The sequence below is a fragment of the Falco peregrinus genome, chromosome 3 (genome assembly GCF_023634155.1).
Source record: "Falco peregrinus isolate bFalPer1 chromosome 3, bFalPer1.pri, whole genome shotgun sequence".
Taxonomy (NCBI): domain Eukaryota; kingdom Metazoa; phylum Chordata; class Aves; order Falconiformes; family Falconidae; genus Falco; species Falco peregrinus.
Window position 1 is genome coordinate 56736412 of NC_073723.1, and position 15872 is coordinate 56752283.

Below are 15872 nucleotides of genomic sequence, written 5' to 3' on the forward strand. Positions count from 1 at the left end.
TGACCTCAAGAACTCCATTTCCCCTTTATTTAGACCAGATTCCTGAACTCCAGCATCGCAGGTGGTTCCCCTTTGCCTCTCTCCTCTACATAACAGGGGGTCACACAAGGGTCTTTAACCCCAAAGCTGGTGCCAATGACTCCATGATTAGTGTCTAACTACTAGTAGCTCTTTCCTCCCTTCTTTCTATCTTTTGCTAAGTACAGTCTCTACATTCAACATGGGGGAAATAGTTCCTGTATCTCAAGAGAATACTGACATTTACCTTGCAGCAAGTTTTTCAGAGAATGAAAACTGGAATTTAGAAACAAAAAACAAAGAGTTTTTTAGCACAAGAGACTTCCACATATGGAGATACAAACTAACAATATCAACCAACGTTTTTTGGATACACATCTTGCTAGCACAGCAATCACTGCAGGGAGCTAACAATTTGAATGGTATTTGTTCACACTGAACACTGCCTCATGACATGGAAAAAGCATATTGGTTGTTAATCCTAACACTTCCATGAAACTACTGTTCGTTTATAGCAGGGTTTCAACTCTAGGTTTTAATCGACTCTGTAATTCACCTTGTGTTTCTAAAATGGAAAACAAACAAAACAGAAGAAAACTGTATACAGAAAAATGTATTCCTAGTGTGGCCAAAAGAGGTCAGCGAAGGCTTTTAATTCAAAATATTTAAAAGTTACATAGCTAATGAATGCATTTGATACTTGAAATGAATGCATTTATTAGCCAAATTTAGTAAGAAACCCACGTGGGTTTTGAGGATTAAAAAAAGTGAAAGCTAAGGAAAAAAAATTATAAAAATCATGAAGTATAAAAGCTACCAGAAGATTTTTCATTTAAAGATTACATGTAGAAAAGAAAGAGGGGAACTGAAATAAAGCACAAGACAGTTGTACAAACTCTTTCCAGGAAAGCCACATTTCTGTTTGTCTTTGGAACTGATCAAGTTTGCCTCAGTATTCTCTGAGTATATATAAAGAAACATCTTCAAGCATCTAATATACATCATTTCATACATTACCATACAGTGTCTCTTTACCCACTCAGGGAATGAGTATTACAAAAGGGGAAAATAAAATAGAAACTTACCAGAAGAAAATTAATTGATGATGCCTTAATATGTATCGTTGTATCTGACAGAAGGTCATAGGCTGCAATGCGATTCCTGTCATCAACTACAACACTGCGACAAAGGAAACTAAGACAGAAAGCAGGTTTAAAAATGAGCGTGTTGGCATTGCCCTGTGTTGAGGCTATTGCCTAGCTCAGCTGCCTAGCTTCTGGCTAGCCTCACCACTGGTGCCTATCCACCCTGCTGGTTCGTCAGTAACTACCTTTGGCCACTGATGAACATGCAGTATCCTCGCTAGTGAGACAAAGGATGTACCACGTACAAAATACTACTTGTCCTTTGTAGGTTGACCTACCCAGACCTCCAGACCTTCAGCTCTGATACCCATTTGAGCTACTGTTTTAAGTAGGATGTGAACAAAGATACACATACATGCCAACTGTAGAGGTTTCCATGCTGTGTAACATGGTGTGTTACATCTGTGCCTGGGCCATGCTCCTTGAGGTGCCAGCACACACCGGCTGCTGCTTTCCACTACTGCCACGTGCCACTGATGGTGTGGATCAGCAGCTCCCACCACACAATGGCAGTCGGGCCAGCCTTGATTTTAGGAAGCTATTCCGTACACTGAGAGACTCCTCAGTACAAGTGAAAAAAATGTTGGTTTGCCTCTTACTGACTACCTTAGATGGGCTGTGCATTTTTGGTAAAGGAAAATACATGCTAGGAGGAAGTTCTCGCTAAAGTCTTTGAATAATTTCTTAATTTGAAAAATTTCTTTTCTTTCTTCTGCACTTCTGCTCAGCTGTGCCAGCCAGCATGCCATGGGTGAGAAGCTGTAACCACTACACAACTGTTTCTCTGTTTCTCCGCTATGAACCAGAGAATGTGGAATTTTCACTCTTGTTTACAGCGCAGCTCAGAAATAAGGTCAGCTCAGGGCTAAGGACATTTAAGACTGGAGAAATGTAAGTCCCTTATTTGTGATTCGTTGGAAGCTTGCAATGTTTTATGCTCTTACGATGTTTTATTTGGAATAATCAAATTTACAGAGCTGTCAGAAGGCCTGGAACAATATATTCCTGATTATACAAGTGACTCTTACCTGCATGTACCTCACTATGTAATTCTTCACGCAATTTTTAACAGAAGAGACTTGTAGCTTCCAGCTTAGGCTAGGTGTCACACAACTTACTTGCAACGTGACCATTAGCTTCATGCAGAATGGCCACAAAAGGGATTTTCTGCATTGCTACATTGAAGTAGCACAGGCTTTCTTTGTATCTTCATGAGCAAGTTCTTAGTGTATCACATGAACAAACAAGTATGTTCAACGTTGGCCCATAAAATGTGTTTTTGGGGAAAAAAAGGCAATAAAATGGAAGATTTATAGCAAGTAGTATGGGGCTCAAAGTTTTAACAGGCTAAAATAAGAGCTTTCCCCAGCAATAACCTGACAAAGTCACTGTTCCACATAGCTTTGCTCTGTTATCACAAACGTGCTGATGAGAATTTTTCTTACTGGGCAATTTCATCCTGAATATCCCTAAGCCTCGAGTCTGCCAAACACTTGGCTCACGGGAAAGAAGGACAGACATCTGCAGTCCCCTGGCACTGGGTAGGCTCTCCCAAGGGTACAAGCATCTGCATGTTCACAATCCTAATTTGAATCATAAGCTGAAATGCTCAAGTGTCAAAGACAATCTCCCTCAGGGCAGACAAAATCTCTCGAGCAGCAACATCTGCAGTAACCTCAGTAGACAACAAGGTCAAAGAAGCATTTGGCTGAAGACCTTGCCTACAGCCTAACAGCCAGAAGATGGCTACACTCAGAATGCCAGACGGCTTTATACTTCTTCAGCAGATCTTGTTAGAAACGGTGGGAATATATTGTAAAGCTGGCTGTTACATTTTTTATAGCCAAAACCCTTGGACACGATTTTAACTAAATAAAAACAGTGCGGGCATCTGCAGCCAACAACAGTGATGCTCTCCCACTGGACTTGGAGATTAATAGTTTATAAGGATTTATAAATGCATATAAAAAAGTAACCTTTGTACAGAAACACAGTTCACTGAAGCAGTAGCAGTATTCACTGAGCTGATTGCACAGAGAGAATTAAAAATCTGTACAATACTCACAGAATCATGCACTTGCTTTTAAATCACACTAAAATTCAAACAATCTACAGAACGGATTCCAAAACATTAGAAGTATAATTAAATCCCAAACGCTTATTTAATCATTTAATGGTTACTTCAGGAATTCTTACCTGTATTTACAACTATATATTCTTACTCTGCCTTCAGTGACAGGTCCAGGGCTATGTATCATTACCTCAGCAGTATATAACTGATCCTCTTCATTGGCATATTCAAAAATCAGAACATAGCGACCGACTTGAGGAACATTTATGATCATCTGTAAATTGACCTAGGTCAAGATCATTGAAATAGAGAAAAGCTGTTAGATTTCTTTCTCTTTCTTGCAGGAAGCTCCCTCTTCCTGCCCTGCAAGCCAGCCATTCAGCATTAGTCCAGGGCTAATCCTGTAATGTCTCAGCAAATGACATCCAGCAGAATGGAAGCAATGCTTAGAAATATCACTTCATCCACTAATAAGAGTCAACCAAGTTCAAGAAATGGTTGCCATTATAACAGTTCTAGGAAGGCTCTAAAATAAGCCTAGGAAATGCGTATGTTATTCTCTCTCTTCTCCCCAGCAGAATGTACCAGCAAGGAAACTTTAATGGTACAACAAAACTGCCACTCTCATCTCTAAGCTATCTTTAATAACATATAAAAATTGAATCTACTTCTCCACTGAAAAAATATTTCCAGACTACAGCAGCGCTGTATATCGATTCCCTACAAAAAATGAAAGCACCTTCTCCAGCAAACAACAAACAGCCTATGCCACTTTCTGAAGCATCGAATTTTAATTTACCTGCACAAATTGTTCAACACAATATTGGATGCAAGATACTTCGAAGCAGTTGCATGAAAAGCTACATGGTTATACATGCTTTTGCTACAGTTGGCTATATAATTATTTTCAAATTTAAACTGTTTTTCTCAATATTTCCTTTGGCTATGAACACTTAAACATGTAAGTAATTCTGTCAACACCCCTCTTGACTTCACTGTAATTATTCATAGCAGTCAAGTTTTGCACATGCATCAGTGATGAAGCACCAGGGCCTGTGGCCTGTAAATATTCTTGTTACATTTTATATTTCTAAAAGCAATATCCAAGCACCCCCAATAGAGGGCATAATCACTTTACATGTAATTATCATGTACTTGATAAAATACCTTATTTTTACCAAACACGTTTCTAGCATAATTTTTCATCTCATAAAACATACTTTTCTCTCTCAATGGACCTACAGCAGTGGCATAATTGCTTCTGCTTCTTTTTTTAGTAAAGCAAATATTTTACATAAGTATAGCTATTTAAGAAAAAAAAAAAAAGAGCTTAGAGATTTAGAGTGATGTACGTACACCACTTCTGCTGACAAACCATTATGTCATTTCTGCTGCAATTAAACAGTATGCTTAACAAGCCAGTATGCCTAAAGCAGCGGGATTTTTATTTAATAAAATACTTTTGTCAGAGCGAAATGTCTACTCTAGTCAGTTATAAATTGGCCTCCACTGATCCATTTACAGTTCTGTATAAAATGCAGAACTTGGCACAGAGTCTGTTTTAGGGATGTGTTACAGATCTGCAAATCCTGAGCTGTAAATCTGCAACCATTTTAGTCCCGTAGGTTTATAGTCAACAGTACAGACGGGACCATAATTAGCAGGCAGGAATCTGACCTCTCTTCCACTGATATGGGTCATCAGCGGTTGATCAGGAGTTGGCTGTCGCACAGGTATTCTTCTGTATTCTCCCCCATGTCTCAAATACACTGCCTCTGAACCAAGGACACAGGAAAATGTGCCCAATGGCAAATGCTGATAAAGCAAGCAGCTTACATGCACAAAAAAAACAACAAACAAAACACAGGATTATTATTGTTTTCAAGTGCAGCCGGATAATAATACAATACTGCTAGGCGCTAGTTTATTCTGTAGCATATATACTGACTGTTCTGTTGAAGCATATCCTGAGTAGGTGCAAGGCTCTGTAACTTGTATCTGCAAGATGGATGCTTCGTAGTAATCACGAGGTAACAGCACCATATAATCCTAAGAACAAAGAATGAAACAAATGCAAAATCATATAGAAAATTACAAAAGGAACATCTCTAGCCTTTCACAATGCAGCAATGAACAAAACCAACCACATAAATAATTTTTACAGAGGATATCTGCAAGACATGGAATTTTTTTGTTGTTACATGGGCCAGTAACATCAGAATGTGTCCCCCTCACTCTATTTATATCTTCATAGGGATGGGACGAAGGCAGCTGCCCTGTAAGCAGGGTAACTCTGAAGGCACTCTCCCATCACGTGTTGTACAAGACAGCATTCATAAAAGAGCCTCCCCACAACTTGGTCACACACAGCCAGCTGAGCGTGATTTTCACCTATGAGTGCAATCCCCATTGCACACAACTCAACTGTTTGTGACTCCACAGGGGAGATTCACAAATCCCAGATGACTATAAAAATATTCCATGTAATCTATTAAGCTGTGCTTCAAAAGCTGGTGTATTTTTGCTCTGTCTCGCCTACTTAAATTAACATATTAGAGCTTACTTATAAAAACTGGTATTGTGAGAATATGTTGGGCTAAGATCATGAATAAATTCCTTTTCAGAGGTATTAGTAAAAATAAAAACCCAGGCACAATAAGTACTGTCACTGTCAGCAAGAAATATGGTTGCAAGCTCTTTAGTAACATTTTATGTGGTATTCCATAAATTTAACAGAGCCCCAGGCTGAATGACTAAAGATACTGGCTACTTATTAACCCTATACAAGATATATATGAGTTTCAATATGCTGTCTTTGTGACCATACATGTTTAAGGTTTTTCATACATGATCACCTCAAACAATTTGTCTTTTTATAGCAAATTCTCAGAACTGCTGTCAGAAAATTTTTGGTTTTCAGTGACTGAGAGTAGTGATGAGAGGATAAAAACATTTAGAAAATGACCTTCTAATCACACAGCCCATCTTGTAATACTTTTCTGAAGAATCTTTGTTAAGAAACTAAGGCCTTGGTCACCTGTGGATGAGTCAAACTTTAGATATGACATAAAGATATGTATAAGAATTACGAAATTCTGTGAGCATTTATGCTCAACAAATTGTGCTGTAAGTTAGTATTACTTTATCCTTTGAATGTACAGATTCCAGATAGACTTAAAGTCTGTAAGCACAGGAAAACTAAAGCAGGTGAAAGTCAGAGAAGACAAAAAATTAAATCAGAGGCAGAACTGTAAATTTTCATAACATTATTCTGCTGCTGTACTCTTTTCACTGGTGCTGAATTTCAATTGCTTGCAGGGTTCTTCCCAGCAAGTTACTCCAGAGCAATACTATCATGACAGCCTTCAAGCACTTGTTTTCCTCAATTGTTTTCTTACCAAAAAGACCCCCTCTGCCATTATACTGATGGTCCATGTGCCTGGAACCAGTGAGAAAGGCTCTGTGGAGCTTTTTCCTGGGACTGTGACAAAAGCTGGCTCCTTACTGGGTGAGAAGACAAACTCTTTGCTCTGAGCAGCCCCTGCCAGCAAGAAAAAAAAACAAATAATGAAATAAGGGACTGTGTAAAATGTCCCTACTTGCTTAGTATGCTGTAGTAATCACTTCATCCATTAAACTTGGTCTAAGAGAAGTTGATCAAGGCTTTTCTGTCAGTATATATTAACAGTGCATTTGAGCACACACAGTAAGCTACAGAGCAATGCAGTGGTTGTTGTCTTTGTTCTTGCTAGTCTTGGGGAAATTGGTTCAGAAAAGCAGAGTTCTGCCCCTGTAACGGCCAGTTTTGCAATATTCTGAAATGCTCACTTCTTCACTTTCCCCTTCCATTATTTTCCATTCAACCTGTCTCTGCACTGACTCACAATGTGTTCAGCTCACACAGGGCCTGTTCTCATGCAACTTTCAGCCAAATATTTCAGATACTGGAGGTTCTCAGTAGCATCTAAGATGTTTAGTTACACATAGCAACTGACAGTAACTTCTGGGCAGAGATGATGTAGAACAGAAATGTAGCTGCAGTATGTTTTATCAAAGAAAAGTCATAAGGATCAATTGTTATGAATATTAAAGGTTTCCGCTTTGAAGCCCCTGGACCCAGGCAAAAGCTGGTTCCCTGCCTGCCAGGCAATATAAGCCAGGCATGACCACAAACAACTGCCACTCTGCTGAGTGGTATCTGTGAAGTCTTCAGTTTTGTCTCCTCATAATTACTAAAAGGATCTATGACTAAACTCCATTATCTCCCATCAGTATGTTGAGGTTAGGCATAATAAAAGATAATTCTGCATATAGGCTTGGTATGCCTCTACCATTCAAAGGATATGGAGTACTTATCTTTTATCAGGGCCCAAAAGGCATCACATGCTGTTGAGGTCTGTAATCAGAGCTAACTTGGTAGGTTGGATTCATCATTAAATAAATGTTATTCATGGAATGAAGGCAGAAGCCACCTTTAAACTGAAATATTAAAGGCAACTAAACCAAAATAAGTGCTGTTAGCCTTCTTTAAAAGCTTCATAAAACACACAGTTCAGAGCTTCCAAGTGCAGAACTGAAAGTACAGAGTTTGGCAAACATTTGAAAAAACAAATACTGTAAGCAGGGGTTTCATGCAAACACAGCCACATCAATTACACTCCAATGTATATTAGGAAAGCACAAAAGCATCGACACTTGTTAAAAGTGATGCACTTTAAGCGACATTACAAATTGGACTTAGGTGCATCTTGAAAAGGCTCCTCTGTCCTACCATCCATCTGATCTGTTGCACTGTTGAGTTGCACCTACCTGTTTCAGGCTGAGATTGACAAGCAGATATGCGACCAGATAATATTTCACCTCCAGGGTTAATATACCTCAGGATAATGCGAAATAAGTAGTGGTTTGATTTTTCCACATTCAAAGTTATCCTCACTTCATTCTGAAAAATGGAAGTTAATAAACAAAGACAGCCATAAAGTGCTGAACAGAGGAACAGTTAGAAGCCATGCAAGCACCATACTAAAGTCCTACAAGAAAAATGCACATGCAAACAAGTATATAGTGGAATGGCAATGTTGGTATACGACAGAAGACAGGCAAGCCTAGTGAGAAAATTAATTCACTTACAAGTATAATTAGTGCCAAAATGTTTTCCCTCAGCAACTGAGATCTTCCCTTTAGAGCTTTTTGAGCCCAGGCTGACATAGCGGAGGACTAGGTGGAAGAGCTTAGGGGAAGCCACAGTGATAGGCACAACCACCTCTGGCTGGGAAAAATAAAAAGAAAGGGAAAAGGAGGAAAGGAAAGTATATTATTTGTTATTAGCACCCAGAGAAAGAAAAACCATTCGGCAAAGACAAACTCCATAACAGAAAAGAAAGCCTCAGGCAGCTTACAAAAGAATATAGAACAAAACCTCCTGTGAAATAAAACTGTTACTGAATAATAGCTTATCCATAAAGGCACAGAGCAGCTGAACTAATGTGTTGATGTTGCACCTTGACACATGGACAGTATTTTACCCTCCTCTCCCGTGCCATGAAGAAGGCATATGGTATCGAGTCATTCCTATTCCTGGATTCCAAAGGAACAGGCCAGAACCATAGATCCTAGTCTGAGATCATACACAACGCTCCACAGCGTGCAGACATCTCAGACCATCACTGAAACTTCTGCTCCTCCACCACATCCTGTAGTTTCTTAGAGATGTGATAACATGCATGCGTCTTTGCCCTAGAGCTGAACCTCTGGAGCCATGCAGTTCTTGAGCCCACAGGAGGCTGCATTCACACAGACCCCATTATTTAGTTTGCAGAGCCACAGAACTGGCAGAGACATGTTCAGCGGTTGGTGGCGGACCAGGAAAAATAAGAAATGGTGCAACCTCAAGGGTTTGGCTTCCTTCTTTTCATCCTAAATACTAAAGCTCCCACTCCCACCAGTTCACCCAACACAATCAACTGACTGGCCCTTTCAAAGATGCCTGTTGTGTGGTGACCTCCCCACCGCTGTGGTCTATTCTGTTTCCCCAAATGCACAAAGGTTTTCTCTGTTCCATATACTTGAGAAAGGAGCACAAAGCCTCATTTTCTCTTACTCCTAGAAGCTACAATAAATGCAAGACTGCCAGCTCCCATATGCTTCTCTGAATGTGTATTCCTCAATCTTGTCATCATCATCACAGAGACATCTGCCTTCTTAATAGAAATGCAAAGCAGAAAGCAAAGATAGACATATGGCCCAGCTGAGCGATCTACATAGCTGAGAGACTGCATAGCTAAAATCTAGGTAACTGCAGAAGGGCAGTGGACCAGAATGGAAAATACAGACAAGCAGGCAACATTTTACAAGTGTTGCTTTAAATGGAGGACAGCTTCTGAAGGATACCACATGGGTAAGACAGGCACTGAGGGAACACTTGAAAAATAGATATGAACAAAAAAGAAAAGGCAAAAGAAATAAACATGCTTCAGGAGATTTATCAAAATGGTTTCTAAGATTTTATGGAGCATCTAGAAGACACAGTGAAGGCAGAGAAAGAGGGATGTGAGAAGTGAGGGAGGAAGGGATGTTGGTGTCTGGATTCAAGCAAAGGCAGGGAGTGGGGAGAAATTGTTCTTTGACCTCTGTCACAAACTTAGGCCACTCTGGCCACTGCTTTAAAATCTGAGCCCGACTGTCAGCTTCTCAGTCTATAATGAAACACTCATGTCGGTAGCATTACAGGGCTGAGGTCACACAGAGCTTATTCATTTCACCTTGAAAATTTTTAATTGTATTGAAATGGTTTCTTTTAACAAAAAGTTGTTACACTAGCCTTGTGTGTGGTAGACATGGTTAACACTGTTTGTCTTCTGCAAAATAAAGGTCAGGAGGCTTTTTTCAGGGTCCTGAAGACACATAAAAGCTAGGTCAAAATTAGAAAAGTTCCTTGAAATGAAAAGTGTGAGACTATCTATCTCAGTTATGCAAGGATCTAACTAAGGAGGGCTGGAGCTGGCTTTCTTACCTGAGTGAAAAGCTTTATTCAGGTAAGCAAAATAATCCGCACTTTTAGCAAGACTAGAGACTAAAACCTTTCACTACCTCTTCATAAATGTCACTGGATATGAAATGCAAAAAGCAGTGAGTTAGAAATCAGAAGTTAAGAAATCTGAGCTAGTGGAGAGTTGCCTTCATTTATGAATGTGGCGTAGTTCTGAAGATCCAACAAATATGAGCTCTGGGATAAAAAAAAAACCAAAACAACCAAAAGAACAAATAGGAAAGAGTGAAAACGAAGAACAGAAAGGAAATCACTATGCTTATGCAATGGTTATGTGCTTGTGCCTCAGTCTATAGTGATTCATTAGTCCTTGGACAACTTACAGAGGCTGGCCACAACAATACCAGAACACTACTTTTAGAAGCGTAAGGAAATCCCATTTATTGCTCAAACATACTGTTTTAAATCCTCGTTCACTTGTCAGTCCAAAGTCAGAGAGGTGCCTTCTCACACAATTAAATTATGGTGATTTTCTCCCTGTGATTTACTTATTCCCTCTGCTGTTGTTTAGTTTATTTGTAGACTGTCATAAGGCTAAAATAAATGTTGCCAATATGCTCCTGCTCACAGCTTCCCTTACTGAATTACACATTCTCCTGTTTGCTTTAATGTGAAGGTATCATTCCTAATAAAAGTTGTCTTTCTCTTCCTCGCCCAATGTAAGTTGCAAGTGTAAGAGGACTTTAGTGACAGTACTGTGATAGTACATGAAAATCTTAAGGACACAGTCTGCCACAGAATTGTTTAATTCAAATTATTTAGCCAAGCATCAATTTTCTTATGTTTCTGCTGTCCTTGGCCTGACAAGAAATTCTGCACTTAGTATTATAGACTTTAAAGCTATTAGTTCTGTTCTTTAAATAGATAACAAAATGTGTATTTCTCACAGAACACATGTTTGCACAAGCAATTATCTTACAATAATACCAACACTCACTAATTCAAACAGCGATACAGCACCAAAGGGTTCAGATTAGTGAGATCCCACCCTTTCTCCTGGCTCCTACATGACCTTGCACACACATAGCAGTACCGTAGAGACATAAATACCACACACCTATGTTTTCTCCTCAAAGCCTTGAGCAAAATACCAGCTTACTTGTATAGAGGACATCTGCGCATACCCTCTCCAACTGAAGCTAGGAAATTCCTGAGGATCATAGCCAAACCGAATTTCCTTTCCATTGACAGTAATACCATCTTCAATCTCAAACTTCATGTGGTGCAGATCAGGGAAAAAGTAGTTTTTTTCAGGCCTTTCAAGGAGAAAAAAAAACAACAAAGAATTACCCGTCACCGTATGGTCTACATCTAAGAGCATAAATTAGTGGAAGGGAGGTGACCTACTGACTACTGAGGAATCCTGATAGCAGCTAATAAGATGGATGTAATAAGAATTCTCTTTCCAGAAGGTTTTCCAGCTTACATGTTTTCCTATATAACTCTTGATAGATGTATAGATACATATGCAATACTATTGCAAAACAGATACTGGTTATTTAAGGAAACAAATTAAAAAATCTTATTAAAGTAAAAGAAGAAAACTGCACAGAAAAATTATTATCAATAGCTAATACAATTTACCAGCTTATTTATCAACACATCCAGAATCTCACGCGGAAGTATAGCAAGGGACTTGTGGGCAGTTTCAAATGAACTCACTCCTGACAGGCCGTCCCTACGACGTGCACCCTGCACTGGCAGCCACCCAAGGGCCCGGCACACATCGGGCTGAGGGATCCCCCAACATCACACTGGCAGCCTGTCAGGCAAAGAGCAGAAATCAAATAACCCATCAGAAAAAAAGTGATAAAAGTTATCAGAAAACATACCTCGCTTCCACTAATTAAATACCATTAATGACTTGTTTCCTCCTTCTGGAGCCCTTCAGACTCAACTCCCCTCACTTTCAAACACATGATAACACACATGTATAAGCTGCAATTATTTCTGGCCTCCCATGTTCACGGTTGTTTTCTTTATTTCTCCTTGGAATGTGACAAAAGTCACTTTAAAAAAAAATCACAAGTAATAAGCCATGCCACATTACTAAATGCAGGACTACATTTCTGTGGAACACTCATTGAAATGTTTTGCTAGTAAGTCAGAATTCCTACAGCAATATCATGATGAATAATTATTGCAAAAAACAACAACAACCAAAACCAAAACCAAAATCTAACAGCAAAATTGTAAAATGTTAGTCTTTCAGAGTCTGGTACCCCAATATTTAATTTATGTTACAAAAATTGCACACAACAAGAACATACATATTCATATAATAGCTTATGCATATTTTTAACCAATACTAGACGACAATATTGAATGACTTTCTACAGGAGACAGGACTTGTGACACAAACTAAAGGACACCTCTAGTAACGAGGTATAATACATCATACTAAGGAACAAGTATGCCTAGGTTTAAAATTTCAAGCTGAATTGAAAGGTTGAAAGCTCCTAATCACATATTTACATCATAGCATAAAAGCATCCTGTTTTCTAAGACTTTAAACACCAGTAATCTCACTAAAATCAAGGATAATTAAAGTACTTGACACCTTTGTGAAACCAGATCCCTTTCATTAGCTCCTTGGTTGACACATCAGTATGAAAGCTTCGTTTGATACAGTGGCCATTATTTTTAACTTTGTACATATTAAATGATTGTTCAACATACTTCAGTGCTTTAACAATAAATCTCTGCACCGGCCCTGAAGAGCTGTAAAGCACACTGAAGTCAGTGAAAGTGCTTTCGATAATTTTAACAAACCTAAACAGTGAGGGGACAAGGAGGGAAGGGAACTGCTGAAGCAGCCGGGCCACTCAAAACACATGGCAGAGCAAGTATCCTTCAGAAGAAGGACCACTTTCTCTGCAGCTACATCTGCCTCTGCTTGAAAACACATTTAGCCCTGGGTCAAAGCAGTACACGAATATACCTGAAAAAAAAAAAATCAAGCTAGTATCTGTTATAACATCTTAGGGGTTTTATTGCAGCAGCAGGCCTTAAGAGAACTGCTAAGCAGAACAGACAGTTACCACTCTTACAGGTAATGCTTGCAGGAAAATCAATCATCCCTGGCCCCACAACTTGGGAGGAGCGAGAGGAGGAATGACTCCCGGTTATCTTGTTTGATAAGATAGCAGTTTCAGCAGCACCTTGTGTGACCTCACTGCAGGCTTTGGCAGAGGAGCCTCAGGCACTAAGTGGTGTTAAATAAGGCACCTTGGAAGGCAGGTGAAGGACAATGAACTCAGGGGAACACTTTTCTTCATGAGTGAGCCACAAAAAAACAAAGCAAAACAAAACCCCCACTGGGAACTACAGTTGGTAGTTTCTCCCTCTGGAAGGCAAAGGAGTAGTTACATGGATTACAAGCAATTACAAGCAGTAGTGCAAAATGCTGTGCACACAAGTGACTCAACAGATACATCCACATTTTAAAATACAGCCTACCAAATTTTGTTCTAAGTACAAATGTGCTACTAGAGATGCCCTTTATTCATTTTACCTTGGCAGCCAAAATAATTCTTGTTTTCAAGAGCATAATAGCCAGCTTCACAAGTGTCACAGGAATCTCCACAAACATTAGGTTTGCAGTAACAATGGCCATTTTCCTGTGAAGAAAACAATTTCATAAAAAATGTTTCAGCACCTTTTTCAGAACTTTAATCTCTCAATACTTTGAATTCCCTCTAATTCTAAAGAGGAAAAACATTCAAATCTCAACAAAAAATATTATCTGGACATAACTTCAGTCATTTATCATCTGCAATGAACAGATTAGAAAATATATAAATTCAAGATGATGAAAAATTTTCAGAAATGTCATACATCCTTAGAATGTATACATCTTTTATACATTCCTAGGATATATAAAATTTATGTATAAAACTGTTTCTTTGCTGTATAAAACCAAACACTTCAAGTGCAAAAGCAATAGTCAGGACTAACATTTCTACCTTACCAAATGTTACAACAATTTATCTCTACAAAAATCAATTTAATTAATGTCTGTCTTTTAATTTCACTTTACCTGCTGACATTCTCCGACTCCACTTAGTGTTCCACTCACATCGCACTGACATGCTGCACAGATGAAAAAACAGACAATCTGCATTTCACCTTTCCAAGATACTTTGCAGGAAAAAAACCCACCACCCTGAATCTGCAATTTTGAGTCATAGTGCCACAAGACAGATTTTACTCTGGAAGGTTCAGACCAGCAGAAGGATACTGGCACAAGGTGAGAAGAAAAAGCAAAGAAAGAATGAGGACTTCCATGTATGTGTAATTTACTGGTGTCCTTTAAAGGGTTCTAACTTCTGTTTAACAAAAACAGTCTTGAGTTTGGATTTACATGTCTTTTCTTTCTTAGCAACATTCACATAATTGATACAAAACAGCATTTTCCAGCCTGACTGCACCCTTCTATTCTGCAGTGCTACTTTGGGACCAGTTCAACTCTCCATATGAATTATAAATGAAGTAAATATTGTGGGAAGGAGCTACAGTGACTTAGAGGTTTGGTGAAACCCTGTATTGATTCTGTGACTGAAGGCAGAAAAGATTAATTACATAAAGGGTGCGGTAATTAATCTCTGAGGAGATGTTTAGACTGTGTATTATTTAGAGATTTAGAGTCAGATTCAATGATATTGGTATCAGCTCTAAGGCTACTCATCCTATCTAGGTGGCTGTTGTGGTAGAACCTGTCAGAAAGGAAATAGTTGGGAAGAAAAAAAATCTTTAAAGAGTTTTATCTTAATCTTTTCTAATCTTTAAGATTATTATTATCATCTGCCTGAAAAACACACACTCGCTGTTAGCAAACACTAAAAATTGCAAACAGATCAGTATTATTATAAACATAATCTATAACATGTCACACTGAGGCCACAAGAAGGCCTTTCATTCCTCTACAAGCTAGGAGATGACAATAAACGAAAAAGTGTCTTTTTCTCAAAACAATGAGCCAAATTCTGGTTTTGGTGTTAAGGGCCGAAATCCCGTCTCACTCCAGTAAAACTGCCATAGGGCTGGATGAAGTACACATCATTGTAACTCAGAGCACACCTTGGTCCAGCACTAGCAAGCACTCATTACATTATGGTCTAATTTCTAAAAGTAACTGCTGGTATCATGGGTGATTTGGTGTTACAATTAAGGAGCACAAAACCCACGCTGTTAACCAGAGTTGTGAAAGTCACTGAGCACCAAAGATGGTGACAGCAAAAAAAGATGACTTTCAAAGGAATGTAACACATTCTGTAACTTGAAGAAATATGTCATGAAGCCATACCTGTACATCCCTCAGGGTTTTCTTTGGCCAGGTTCCAGTACAGTCGTTTGCATTTACTACAGGTAGGACCTTCAACATGCTGAAGGCATTGACAATAGCCCTAATGACAGAAAGGAGTTAATATGGGTTCATCTGTTTCATAAAAAAACATACTGCTCTTTAGTACTAAGAAAAACCTATTATTATTAACAGCTCAGGCTGTTTACCGACGTTTACAGATGCGTGGAAACTGAGGCTGATTCAGACTTCTTAGATTTTTGTCTCATACTATCAGCACAGGATTGT

The 15872-nt window shown here is 38.9% G+C and overlaps 1 protein-coding gene across 1 annotated transcript in view; it reads right to left on the bottom strand.

Annotated features, from left to right (window-relative positions):
* Nucleotides 1-15872, bottom strand: part of LAMA3 (laminin subunit alpha 3) — a 123068-nt gene that overhangs the window by 63260 nt on the left and 43936 nt on the right. Inside the window, exons 17-27 of the mRNA XM_055800349.1 lie at nucleotides 15588-15687; nucleotides 14322-14374; nucleotides 13797-13902; nucleotides 11945-12044; nucleotides 11382-11538; nucleotides 8044-8176; nucleotides 6633-6775; nucleotides 5183-5283; nucleotides 4912-5065; nucleotides 3360-3520; nucleotides 1104-1212 (exon numbers count right to left, since the gene is read on the bottom strand). Coding sequence (XP_055656324.1) covers nucleotides 1104-1212; nucleotides 3360-3520; nucleotides 4912-5065; nucleotides 5183-5283; nucleotides 6633-6775; nucleotides 8044-8176; nucleotides 11382-11538; nucleotides 11945-12044; nucleotides 13797-13902; nucleotides 14322-14374; nucleotides 15588-15687 — 1317 coding nt within the window. The remainder of the gene's footprint in view (nucleotides 1-1103; nucleotides 1213-3359; nucleotides 3521-4911; nucleotides 5066-5182; nucleotides 5284-6632; nucleotides 6776-8043; nucleotides 8177-11381; nucleotides 11539-11944; nucleotides 12045-13796; nucleotides 13903-14321; nucleotides 14375-15587; nucleotides 15688-15872) is intronic.